Here is a 14,328-nt window from a genome sequence, read left to right as displayed (position 1 = left end):
TCTATCTTTCGAGACCAAGTATCTGTTAACAGCTTGCAAATGGGATGAAAAAATTAGGCGTTATTTTGAACAACAAGTTCAATTTCTCTAGTCACTAAATGAAATCATAAAAAGGGCACTACGAGGTACCTTTGTCCCACAACTCTGGACTCAAATTCAATAATAAACTCCTCCTTTAAAAAGTCATGGTGAAACTCCTCCTGTACGCCCTGCTTGGAATTACACCCCCAGATCAAATTGGAAGTAGTTACAGTGTGCACAAAATCAATTTCTGAGGCTGGTAACCTCATTGAGCAGCACTAAAATTAGCCTCCTCCCTGAGAGTACAAACAATACATTGATGTACGACGAAGCTAAACGGCTCACTGAAAACCTTTTCAACAAACTGATTGAACACAGAAATCCTACATGCTAAGAAATTGGAAGATACTGTACGAATATCATTTGGAAGCCCAGGAGAATAAAACATATAATCAGGCTACTATATGGGTAAAGATGTGTATATGTGTGCTTGTATGCACACTGCAATCTTGTAAATTATGTGTACGAACTTGTATTTGTTTGTTTATTAATCTTTAAATTTATTAATGTATTTATATTATTTGTTTTTTATTTATTCATTCATTTATTTACTTATTTATTTAATTCGATTAAACTTAAATTGATTATCATATTTAATATGCCAAGTTAGTGTTAGATTTTATTAGTGTTATGTTGTTATTTTAATTGCGCATATCCTTTACTCCTGTGCCATGAAAGCTACTCAATTCAATATGTAGCTAATTTCATTTTGCTGATTTTTTTTTTTACCTTTATATTTAGACTAGGGATGAAATAGATCAATTGTAACGGGATGTAATAGTGCCCCGCCATTTCCCCTGAAATGTAAAGGAATATGTTCTATGTAAATTGATTACAAAGAAAGCTGTTTATTATTATAAAAATTACCATCCGATACTCATGGTCCCAAGAGACGACATGAACAGGATGTTTGAATTTAACCAAAACTTCCGAATAAACCCAGGTACCATAAAAGAATTGGGAAGAGAGGGAAACAACTCTTTCAAAAATGGCACCATCCTTTGGTACACAGATGGATCTAGAACACAAGAAGGTACAGGGGTAGGAGTATTTGGAGCTGGAACCAGATACTCAGAACCCATGGGAAAACATACTAGTATCTTCCAAGCTGAGATTCATGCAATCGAAAGATGTACCAACTCAACCTAAGTAAAGAGTACAAAAACAAGAATATAGCTATCATGTCAGATAGACAAGCAGCCATCAAAGCACTAAGCTCAAATATAATTAGTTCAAGGATGGTGCTGAACTTCAAAACCAAACTAAACATATTACGTCTCACCATCCCCTTCATACAATAATAAACACGGCCAAAGGTTTACTTCACAGAATGATTACCTTAAGCCATGAATCCTTCCACCACAAAAACAAAGATATACAAACAGATCCTCCATAACAATCTCTACCCTAAGCACATAATTAACAGAATAATCAACAATTACAACTCAACACTAACACCATCCACTATTACTAATAATACTACATTAAGTCTATCGAATACAAACAAACCAACATACATTTATACCAAATCCAAGGCCTATCACATAAATTAAACACATTTCTCTTGTCCGATAACTTCAAAATACCTTTCAAAAATTATAACGTGTTATCGTGAATCCCCTTCACACGATGCAAAAACTCGTTTCCTTGCGAGTGTAAAATAAAAATGAGAAAAAATATTTGTGCCACAAACTAAATTAAATTAAACGGAAAAGACAAAAATTGATACCTGATCCAAATAAATTATAACAAAACCTTAAAAAATAAATGTATTCAGATTTGAAAAAAATAACTCCTTGCCATTTACATAAAAAGAGCAGGTGTCTTCAAACAAAATTGAGAGAGTCCTTCCTCGTCCTTTCGTAGCTCAGCTCGCACTGCCCGATCCTGCTGTTGGGGATTAGCTTATCCTTTGAGATAAGCTTCTCATTTTTGAAAATATTGTTATAAATTATAAAACAATTCCAACACTTTTTTCCAAAATTAAAGATCCCACACCAATAACAAATAAATCTGATGTAATCTACAAGATCAACTGTTTAACGTACATCGGTCTTACATCCCAATATCTGGACAAGAGAGTAAAGCAACATATCTATGATTGCAAAAAACCTAAGCAAAATCCTACAGCACTCGCTACCCACGATCTTGAACACCAATAAAATTTCGACTTCAAAAATCCAAAAGTATTACACACAGAACAAAACAAACATAAACGTAATTTCGTAGAAATGGTTTATACCAACAGAGATAAACACAGCATTAATTACAGAACAGATACATGTAAACTCAGTCGCAGCTACGCCAATATCATTAATCAAATTCAATACAGATAACATACCTACATCATCACATTACATTTCACATATCAAATATTTTTCTCATAGTCTAATTTCCCAACAATTTAGCTTTCCTTTTCATATTTATCCCTTTCTATATAATCCTGAAAGGATAATCTGGCCGAACCATTACCAACATATTTTTTCCCTTCGTCGGCTCTTTTCACCTCAAAGAAGCCGACGCCTTATACAAAAATGTCTTTTCTATACGGACTTCCTTCCCCACCCCTTCAAAATTCAACGTATGTAAACACAAAATAGCAAAATCTCACTGGCACGCTCGACACGACACGCAACAATGGCACAATTACACAGAAGACAAACACTTTGAGTGAGTAGAAATACTTTGATTGAATATATAAAAAATATATTTTGCATTTTATAAATTCACTTTTCCACATCCAAAATGTAATTGTTATATGTAAACAATGTTTGATCTCAATAAAGATCGAAACGTTGGCACGATAAAGAAATGTTTTTCTGAAACCTGCATCACACCAAACCGCATCTCACGATTTCTAAATAAATAAAAAACTAAACATATAAGGTACACAGAATAAAGTCAGCCTCTGCTGGGTCCCAGGACACATGGGAGTAGAAGGCAACGAGAAAGAAGATAACCTTGCAAGAAAAGGCGCTGCTACACCTGAACCCTTCTGTAGCATAGAAACCCACACTATTAACAAGTATCTCAGACAGAAGGACAAAAAGAAAAGGAGCGAACTTTGGAATTCACTTATTGGACACAGACAATCCAAGAATCTTCTAATGAATTTTGGAAGGAAAGAAACTACAGAATGTGTCAAGGGAAGCAGGAACAAACTGCGAATCCTAATAGGATTCCTAACAGGACACTGCAAGAAAATTGGAATGGCACATGCAGATTCTGCAAAGAGGCATTAGAAGCACCAACATATTTACTAACAAACTACGGAGCTACACTAGCCCCCAGGAGGAAATGTTTTGGGATGTATAATGTGACCATAGAAGAGCTTCAATCATTGAAACCGGGCCTATTAATCAAGTTTCTTGATGAAATAGGACTCACCGATGTGCTTTAGGTAGAGCACGGGGGAAATAATAGCTCTTAAAGGGCGCAGTATACTATACCCCGAAACTATATCTACATCTATTGTAAAAATTAGTTGGACTTGAACCAAAGGTTTGGAACTTCACCAAATTTGCTCTTTTAGGTTCTGTGAGAAAATAAAATTAAAAATCCAACAACAATTTTGACAGAAAAGGAGGTCAAATTTTCATAAAATTTTGATTGATTGGAATAAAATTTGCCTTAAGTTGTACTTGGCGATTTTAAATCTGTTTTCCATCCGATTGAAAATAAACTTGAGCGTGAATATCGCCAAAATACGACATGCCAGCTGTTTTTTTCGACATTTTAACTAATTGTAACATTTTCCCTTGTCAGCAATAACGCATGTTACGAAATGGACCTTAGAAGTAAATTCCTGACAAACCTGCCGTTCTCAGCGGTTTTCCCTTTCCTTCCTGGATTTTCTGCCTTTTCTTTCATTGCTTTCGCGACCGGGCGAAAGAAGCGGGTGGTTGATTTTTTTTCCTCGCGATGTTGGTATACCCGATTTCTCTAATCCTACAACTTTTATGCACACCCATCACAATTACATATGGTGAGGAATGAAATTTTTTCACTGATTATTAAAATTAGGGGAAATTCTGCTCAGGGATATAGAGAGTTATCATAAAGAGTTTGAGGTTTTCTTATAAAGCCTTTTCCATAAAACAATATTTAATTTGTATTTTTATGAGTAATTTAAACTAAAACAATCAAATTAAAAAAATATTGCAGTCGGCACACCCTACACCGCACTCATATTGCCGAAAGGACATTGTAAATTATGCTGTCCGATGGAAGAAGACGACGTCACATTCCACATCTACGGAAGGTAAGTCCAGTCACCTAAAAATTGCCCAATAAGAGTTTTGTAGCCAAAGACAATTTATCATAAAAAAATATGTTGTCATTATAAGTTTATTGTCGCCTAATGTCCTACACCGGAGATAGTGTTTAAATTGTTAAAGTTATTTTATATTTTAGGGTTTCAACTATATACAGCCGAGTGACTTGTAACCATTGTTTAATAATGTTCTAAATGACAATAAGCCAGAGTTGTTAAAAAATGATTAAATTTCTAAGTAAGAAAGTTAAAATTATTTATGGATCTGTAATGATCATAAAAGTCCATCATCTCCTTCTTCTTCTCGCTTATCTTAGCTTCCAAATCTTTTATACAGTTCATTTTAGTGATGATAAATCGCGGGAATTAACTAAGGACAATCTGCAGGTTATGTTGAACATAAAGGTCTCTCCGCAAAAAGAAGAAAACATTGGTATAGACATAGATTATTTTCTAAAAAGTTAGCAGAGTACAGATTCAACATATGTACAACATGAAGAGCTGAGAGCCATAATGGACCTTCTTCGCCAACAGTTATTTCGAGAAAATAATCATAGGTTAATATTTTTGGTTAAAGAACGAAATTTTCCGAATAAAATGTGGGAAGGTCCATTCTGGCTCTCAGCACCTCATATATAAAATATATTTGGTTAGTTATGATGGCGGAGAATTAAACGTTTTCCTTTAATCTTATCCACCTGAATAATATTACCAATACATACATGTTTATTCTTCGAATCACGAATAAACTGCATCTCAGTCTGTATGAAAATATTCACTTGTTACTGCCAAGCATTAGACCTTTTGTAAGGTCATCACCAGGGCAAAACAACCTTAAATATGTCTACAAATTGAAATAATTATGTTTTAATAGATAGTTTCAAATTTCTTTGAAGACCGACCTATACACAACATTGCCTAGGACTGTGATTTTAAGGTCATCATCAGGACAAAACAATCTTCAAAAGGCCTACAAATCGACGTAATTATGTTAACAGATGGTGTCAAATTTCTTTGAAGACCTATCGAGCTTTTTCAAGGTTATAATCAGGGAAAAACATTCTTAAATATGTCTACAAATCGACATAATTATGCTAATAGATGGTTTCAAATTTCTTTGAAATCAACACTCTTGAAGACAGACCTATAACCAATTGCCAAGGATTGTGATTTTAAGACCATCATCATCAGGGCAAAACAATCTTAAATAATATCTACAAATCGATATAATTATGCTAATAGATGGTTTCAAATTTCTTTGAAGACCTATCGAGTTTTTTCAAGGATATTATCAAGAAAAACAATCTTCAATATGTCTACAAATCGACATAATTGTGCTAATAGATGGTTTCAAATTTCTTTGAAGACCTATCGAGTTTTTTCAAGGATTTTATCAGGAAAAACAATCTTCAATATGTCTACAAATCGACATAATTGTGCTAATAGATGGTTTCAAATTTCTTTGAAGACCTAACGAGTTTTTTCAAGGATATTATCAGGAAAAACAATCCTAAATATGTCTACAAATCGGCATAATTATGCTAATAGATGGTTTCAAATTTTTTTGAAGACCTATCGAGCTTTTTCAAGGTTATAATTCAGGGAAAACAATCTTAAATGTGTCTGCACATTGAAATTTCTTTGAAGACCAAGTTTAGTCCCAATATTTCCAAGGACTGTAACACTATTGCCTAAATAATGTATGTTATTTAAGCACTATTTTCAGTAAAATTTCTGTCAAATTGTAAAATTAGTCGAGAAGGAAAAAAGAACGGGAAGTGGAATTTTTATATTTCGCTGTGATGCAATGTAAAACATTGGCCGTCTGTGCCGGTATGGCCGGTGACCTATTAACACAGTCTTGAATGTTTTGTGTTAATAAGAAATATTATTGTTTATGTTAGGCAACGTTAAATGAATATTTCACTGTTTTTATAAAAAATCTTAACAGATCTCACAATAAGTTGAAATTGTTCAAGGATCTGTTTAAACAAGGACATTAGGTAGACGACTTAAGCTTATGTTAAGAATCATTAGTGTCGTAATTTGTGACATTTTATTGTCGTAAAGAAGGAAAAAATGGTAGGAAAGGGAAGACGAATTAGTGAACGTTCGTGTGAAATTAACGAGAGCCCACTCTCACAAATGAACAAAACTATTTAACTTCTGCTCATGGCTATGTCATTTTTCTACACCCGGAAAACTCCGTTCTTCACTCTTCTTCATCGCCTTGAAGGGGGTAAATTTTTTAAACCATAACCGACCGAGATACGATGCACTGGGTCGATCTCTGCCGTAATATTATCAAGTTGAAAGATTTCAAAGGATTTTTTTTTCTTTCCACCTAGGGATCGTCATCATTTCTACTACCAGCAGTATAATGAGAAGGACCAGAAGGAAATTCTTCATAACGGAAAGACAAATGTGATTTACATCCATGGATTTTCAGAACAAGCTAGCGGTCCAGGCGGCCAAGAGATGAAAGATGGTAATTATACCGATAAAAATACACACACACACACACACACACAAATGATTATTGTTTCCAATATTATTGTCAAAATGTCCATAAGTTTAGGGCGTGAACTGAGAAAGGGAAAGATGGTATAGTAATTATGCTAGTGTTCATGTTTTAGATAAACAGAGAAAGAGAGAGAAGGAGGGAGAGAGAGCGAGAAAAGAAACGCTTTTTATGTAAAAAATCTGACATATTTAAATTAAGGTATAGATAGAGAGATAGATAAAGAAAGAAAGAAAGAAAGAAAGAAAGAGAGAGAGAGAGAGAGAGAGAGAGAGAGAGAGAGAGAGAGAGAGAGAGAGAGGGGAGGGAGAGAGCGTGACAGTGAGACTGAAAGGGAGAATGTGAATGAGTGAGTGTGAGAATGAGAGTGAAAGAGAAAGAGAGAGAGAGAGAGAGTGAGAGAGCGTGATAGTGAGGAAGGGAGAACGACAGAGCGTGACAGTGAGAGTGACATTCTCATGTGAATAAGTGAGTGTGAGAATAAAAGTAAAAAAAGATAAAGCGTGAGTGAGTGATATAAGAGAATGAGAGTGAAAGGGTGAGATAGAAAAGTGAGTGAATAAGAGAGATAGTGGGAGTGAGAAAGAGAAAATTAAATAGAGAAAGAGAGCGTGATAGTGAGAGTGAAAGGGAGAATGTGAATAAGTGAGTGTGAGAATGAAAGTAAAAAAGAGAAAGAGTAAGTGAGTGATCAAAGAGAATGAGAGTGAGAGAGAGTGAGAAAGGGGTGTGGGCGAGGGAGACAGTGAGAATGAGAGAGAGAGAGTGAGAGAGAGAGAGAGCGTGATATTGAGGAAGGGAGAACGAGAGGGCGTGACAGTAAGAATGTCAATGATGTGTGAGAATGAGAGTATAAAAAAAGAGTGAGTGAATGATAAAAGAGAATGAGAGGGAAAGAGAGAGAGAGAGAGAGAGAGAGAGAGAAAGAGGGAGAGAGAGCGGGGAGAAAGTGGGTGGGTGAGACAGATAGTGAGAGTGAGAGAGAGAAAATAAAAGAGAGAGAAAGAACATGATAGTTAGGAAGGGAGAAAGAGAGAGCGTGAGAGTGAAAGAGAGAGAGAGAGAGAGTGATAGATAGAAAATAAAAGAGAGAGAGAAAATGAATGAATAACATCTCTCAAATTTAGATCGCCCCCTTATATAATTAACGATAGATAGATAGATAGATAGATAGATAGATAGATAGATAGATAGAGAGAGAGAGAGAGAGAGAGAGAGAGAGAGAGAGAGAGAGAGAGAGAGAGAGAGAGAATGAGAGAGTGGGTGGATGAGAGAGATAGTGAGAGTGGGTGGATAAGAGAGATAGTGAGAGTGAGAGAGAGAAAATAAAAGAGAGAGAGAGAGAGAGAGTGAGAGAGAGAGAGAGAGCGTGATAGTGAGGAAAGGAGAACGAGAAAGTGTGACAGTGGGAGAATGAGAATGAGTAATTGAGAGTAATTGAGAATGAGAGTAACAAAGAGATAGAAAGAGTGTAAGAAAGAGTGAGTGATCAAAGAGAGAGAAAATAAAAGAGAGAGAGAAAATGAAGGAATGACATTTCTCAAATTTAGATCGCCTCCTCATATAATTAACGATATAAAAAGAGAGAGAGAGTGAGAGAGCGAGCGAGTGAATGAGTGAGTTTAATATTATGAAACAATGATATCAGGCAAGAATGATAGCACAAAATTATAATGAAATACCATATTCTCGTGAAGTCAATCTCCTTAAACAAATAATTTCATTATGTACCAATACAGATTTCAATGATGATGCAGGGGATTTCTTGAAAGCTCTACGAAGTTTTTTCTTACTAATGGCTCTTAACCATGAATTTTAAGATAAAACATTGAGTGGTGATATTAATTGTATAGGAGATTGCTTAAAAACAATATATATGANATATATATGCGAAATAAAAATTCCTGTCTAATAAAATCATACCGAACATACACACATTTAGACATCATAATGACATCTTTGTTTTGTTATTTTCAGCATTCATGACGAGGACCACGGTAAACATAATTCTTGTCGATTGGCGAAAACTGGCAGCTCTGCCATGGTACGACCACGCGATAAAGAACACCCTTTATGTCGCCAAAGCGGTCGCCAAATTCATCGACGACCATGTGCACAGCGGCGTGCCGCTCCACAAATTCCACGTCATCGGTTTTAGCCTGGGTGCTGAAATCGCAGGCCTCGTCGGCAATCTTGTCAAATCTGGAAAATTGTCGAGAATAACTGGTACTTTTTCATTTTTTGGGGGGTTTTTGGTGAGAGATGTCTTCAACTGGCAGAAAAACAAAAACACTTCAAATCATCGATAACCATTCTAACGCTTTCGATTGCCTGTTAACCTCAGGTCTCGACCCGGCGAAGCCGCTTTACAGCCACAAAAGCCCAGATCAGCAGCTCTCACCTGACGACGCCCATTTCGTCGACGTCGTCCACACAGACGGGGGCATCCTCGGCTTCCTGATGCCCATGGGACACGCGGACTTCTACCCCAACGGAGGCACACCGGCGCAGCCGGGCTGCGCCGTCGAGGATTTCGCCAGAACCAAGAACTTGGAGGAATTCAGTAAGTTTATTTACTCTTCACAATTTATTAGTTTTTTCAACAATTTAATGAATTTCCGTTTTATTTATTATAATTTTTTTTTGTTAAAGGAAATTTTGTATACAACTCTAGTGCATTATCTTTTAGTACCCAGGTTATATCTCCCTGTTTACCAAGAAAATGTGGGTCATTTCGTGCTTTCATTGCTAGGATTGGTCCTCTTCTATTTTACATGTTAATGTTTCGAGATTTTCCAGGTGAATTTATGTCCATTGAAAAAATACTTTTACCATAAATAGGCTCAATGTGTGATCTCGCAGGTCAATTATGGGATTTCTTGGATGTTGCTATCAGTTTGACGTAGTCATAGAAAGTTTCTCTTGTTCGTAAATGTGATATAAAGTTTAAGTTGTTCTTACGTAGCTAAATCAAGGTTTTGTTTGACTGTCAAGTAAAAAAGTTTTACGATGGTCTGGCATAGTTTAATAAATGTTTGTGTTGGTCTGACAATGCCCAAAAAAATTTCTTTTGGTTTGATGTAGTCAAATAAAGATTTTATTGGTCTGATGAAGTCAAATAAAGTTTTATGTTGATCTGGCGTAATTAAATAAAGCTTTCTATTTATTTGACATAGTCAGATAAAATTTCCTTTGGTCTGGCGTAGTCTAATAAATATTTGTTATGTCTGATAATGCCAAAAAAAAAATTCCATTGGTCTGATGCAATCAAATAAAGTTCTACAGTTTTGTTATAGTAAAATAAATTTTTACCGTTCTTATAAATGAAATAGACTTTATGGATCTTTTGTAGTCAATACAAATTTTCTAATTTTTATGTACTGCAATAAGGTTTCTGATAGTCTGACTTAGCCCAATTTTTTATCTTTCAATTAATTAAGGTTTGTAGTTGAGATAAAAAAGTCAATGACACGAGCGGGATTCGAACCCACGACCTTCGGCTAGATACGCCGCTGCTCTACCACTTGAGCTATCGTGACCTCGATCCACTCGGACACTAACTTCCCATCTCAACCCCACCTTTTGGATTTTCCTTCTTTTTTGCCATTTTTCAAATGTCGTGTAATCTATTTGATTCTCGGCGACAAACGAAATGGCAACGGAGAGCTTTAGTGAAGATATACTTCATTTTACTTATTAAATTCACTATTTTTCGTGGGCCGCTTGACCAATTAATATCTTTCAATTAATTAAGAGATAAAATATATTAATTAAGAGAGTAGCGGCTTATCTAGCCGAAGGTCGTGGGTTCGAATCCCGCTCGTGATACTGACTTTTTTATCTCAACTGAAAACCTTCATTAATTGAAAGATATTAATTGGTCAAGCGGACCACGAAAACAAGTGAATCCAATTTTTTATTAATTTTTAACAAAATATTTTTTTGACGTATTCAAATAAAATCTTTATCATTTTGGCCAAAAAAATTGGTTATCATTCGTTCGCAGTTAAATTAATGTTAAATAAATTTTATATTGTTTTTGTAAGTTAAATAAAGTTTTTGGTTTGTCCAACGTAAAAAATAAAAGTTCTATAATTGTTACGTGCAAATTAGATTTCTATTGGTATGACTTAATCATTTTCAAGTTTTCATTAATGTTTACAATTGTTTATAATTTAACCGGTAGGTTATAAAGTAAAGGGTGAAATGGCGGGGTACCATTACATCCAGTAACAATTTCGGTAGTATTTTATACACCAAGACACACTTCAAAATACTTAAACCGGTTCGCATGCATATTATTGTGGAAAAATATAACGAAAAACAGAAACCAATATTAATTTAGAATTTTGACTTATCAGGTATTAATATACCAAATTCCAAATTAATAAATAAAATAAATTAATCATACAATAAAAGCTCAAGAACTAGGTATAAGTACGCTGAATACATTATATACATAAATATTAAATTCAGAAATAATAATAGCAACAACAATAAATAATTAACAATCTTTTAGAAAATAAGTTATATATGAATAAATAAATTATCATATCAGGATGTGTTTTATTCTCCTGTGCTTCCAGGGGTGATGGATATTATTATTGTCTGTTTCTTGACACGTAGGATTTTTATGTTCTGGCATCATTATAAAAAAAAAATTCAGTGCAGCGATTTCCTCTCTTATCCAGCTCATTATTGTTTGGTCATGAAGGATGGACGTGGAGAAGTAGTGATAAGCTTTAACTATTTATTTTGTGTTTTTTGGATTTTTGTTAATATCTAATGTGCAAGTGTAGTTCCAGGCAGGGCATGCATAAAGTATGTTTTAATACTTTGTAAATGAGTAGTTTATTTTTCATGTTCATGCCAGAGCTGCAGGACATAAGTGGGAATAGCCTCCTGGTGGCTATCCTTCCCTTATTAATCACCCCTTTTGACATGGTCAGATAAGTGAAATTTTTTGTCCAGGGCTATTCCCAGGTTCGGTTTTCTCAGACCACCCTATTTGACAATCGTTAACAATAATTTTATCAATTTCAAATATATTTTAGCGTTGGATTTCCTCTCTTATCCAGCTCATTATTGTTTGGTCATGAAGGATGGACGTGGAGAAGTAGTGATAATCTTCAAATATTTACTTTGTGTTACATGGATTTATGTTAATATCTAATGTGCAAGTGTAGTTCCAGGCAGGGCATGCATAGAGTAAAATATGTTTTACTACTTTGTAAATGAGTAGTTTATTTTTCATGTTGTTTTTCAGCCAGAGCTGCAGGACATAAGTGGGAATTGGCTCCTGGTGGCTATCCTGCCCTTATTAATCATCCCTTTTTACATGGTCAGATAAGGGAAATTTTTTGTCCAGGGCTATTCTCAGGTTGAATTTTCTCAGACCACCCTATTTGACAATAGTTAAAAATAATTTTATAAATTACAAATCTATATTAAATCCAATCTGTTTCAACTACCCAATTTTTACCTTAATTACTTTTACATCAACCATTTTCTCGTAGTCTGGATTTTTTTACAATTTTTTTAAATGTAAAATTAGTAGGAAATAACAAAATTTCTTGTCTTAATTATAGATTTTAATGCTAATAAAACTAGATGCAACAATTAAAAAGGCACACCCATTTTCATTGCTTTTTTGTAATATTATAATGCTAATTATGCTATTGTGATATAACCAGTGTTTTAGAATACATAGAATAATAAAAAATAAGGGTCGATAAAATAACCACACCAGTCGTAAAAAACTGTCTTTACAAAGTACATAAACACACATAAAACAAGCAGATAAACCTCACAACGGTTGAAAAATCGAGCTTTGCCATAAACATTTTACCAAGGTTTCATTTCAGTTAACGAATGGGCTTCCGTGAAGGCGGTGTGTTAGCCGGAGCGGGAAGTGGAGACCATAATTTAGCAGGAAAGCAAGATTTACAAGGGTTCCTTGATAAATAGTGTGTCCGCCGTGCATGTATGCTTAACATGGGCCACGTCGAAAGTGGGCCCTTTCCAAAGTCTTGACGTTTCTAGCAATGCAAATTCAATCGAGAGCCTTAGAAGTCTCTTATTCGAAAATGTCAAAAGTTAAAGCGATCTATTTGTTCATACGTGAGAGAAAAATAGCAAAAATTTGTTCATTTTTGGCTCAATTAATTATTCATATTAAATAAATAATAAAAAGATATTTTGTTTAGCTTATAACTTATGTAATCAAAGCGATAAATTTATAAATGCGTCGTGAGGAAAAATATCATCCCTTTTTTAAAATTTCTTCTTCAGTTGCTTGCAGTCACAGCAGAGCATGGAAATATTACGCAGAGACCGTGAGACATCCGTTTAATTTCCCCGCAGCACCTTGCCATTCCGAAAAGGATTTCAAGCATGGAAAATGCCCCATAGACGAATCGAAAGGCATCTACATGGGCTATTTGGTCTGTCCAAAGTAAGCGAAATTCCGTTTGACGATTGACACACAATCTTTTCTTCGGAAAGTGGGAAAAACTATTAAACAATTTTTTTCAGACTGAGAGGAACATTTTTTCTCAACACTACTCACTACCCACCGTACGGCGTTGGAGGAGAAGACTATTGGGATGGGCATCACCACCATTGAGGCCTTTCCCTGTCCATACTATTTTCCTAATTCTTCTATACCTAAGTATAGTACTTTTTGTATTTTTTTATATATAAATTAATTATTTTGAAAATTTGTGAGTTTTTTATTTAAATTGCCAAATCGTTTTTAAAATACATAATTTAAATATTGTTTATTACCTGAAATAAACGGCAACGAATTCTCGGAAATTAGATCGACACAAGCCGGCGTCCCACAAGGGAGCATTCTTAGTCCCATTCTTTGTATCATTTATACCTACCTATACACCCTACCACCACCTCACTACCTACACTGACCACAGGGCTATTTTGTTTTCTAACTCAAATCCTATCCAAGCTACCTCCAACATCCAAACCTTGAGCTTCGAACTTGTGCAAAAAGAGGAGAATAATACTTAATGAAGAAAACTATACTTAATGTAAGTTTTATTGAAAAAACAGTCTTGTCCTCCACTGTACATCAACTACAAAATACAGGATTATACCTACCCATCAGACTGACGTGGAACGCCAACATAAAGCGGACCATAGACGGTCAATATTATTGTACAATATAGAATGCACAATAATTTGACGGCTGCCCCTTAACGTTCAATAATATTGTACAAAATTTTGATTGTGCAATGAACTTGAATAGTTTGAAGGCGATATTGAAGTTTGTGCAATATTTTGTTACTACTTGTTGTACTTCACAAACTGACTGATATTGCGCAATAATGCCAACAGACGGTGCAATATATTCCAGGTTGTACAATATATTTTCAACTTTTCGTCAATCGTGCAATGTATTGCACAAACTTTCAATATCGTCTACACACGATCAATT

At 34.8% G+C, this 14,328-nt stretch overlaps 2 protein-coding genes across 2 annotated transcripts in view; one reads left to right on the top strand and one right to left on the bottom strand.

Annotated features, from left to right (window-relative positions):
* Positions 1 to 14,328, bottom strand: part of LOC106665519 (cylicin-1) — an 81,801-nt gene that overhangs the window by 12,576 nt on the left and 54,897 nt on the right. The window lies entirely within an intron of this gene.
* LOC106665521 (lipase member H) lies at positions 3,945 to 13,589 on the top strand. Its single transcript, XM_014391984.2, has 7 exons — positions 3,945 to 4,066; positions 4,246 to 4,342; positions 6,703 to 6,842; positions 8,853 to 9,101; positions 9,220 to 9,438; positions 13,167 to 13,329; positions 13,410 to 13,589. The coding sequence occupies exons 1-7, from the start codon at positions 4,003 to 4,005 to the stop codon at positions 13,498 to 13,500; spliced, it is 1,023 nt and encodes a 340-aa protein (XP_014247470.1). The 5' UTR covers positions 3,945 to 4,002; the 3' UTR covers positions 13,501 to 13,589.

Source organism: Cimex lectularius, unplaced genomic scaffold, assembly GCF_000648675.2.
Source record: "Cimex lectularius strain Harlan isolate CLEC.00 unplaced genomic scaffold, Clec_2.1 scaffold37, whole genome shotgun sequence".
Taxonomy (NCBI): Eukaryota; Metazoa; Arthropoda; class Insecta; order Hemiptera; family Cimicidae; genus Cimex; species Cimex lectularius.
Note: the sequence above shows the minus strand (reverse complement) of the source record. Positions and strands in the feature narration are given on the sequence as shown.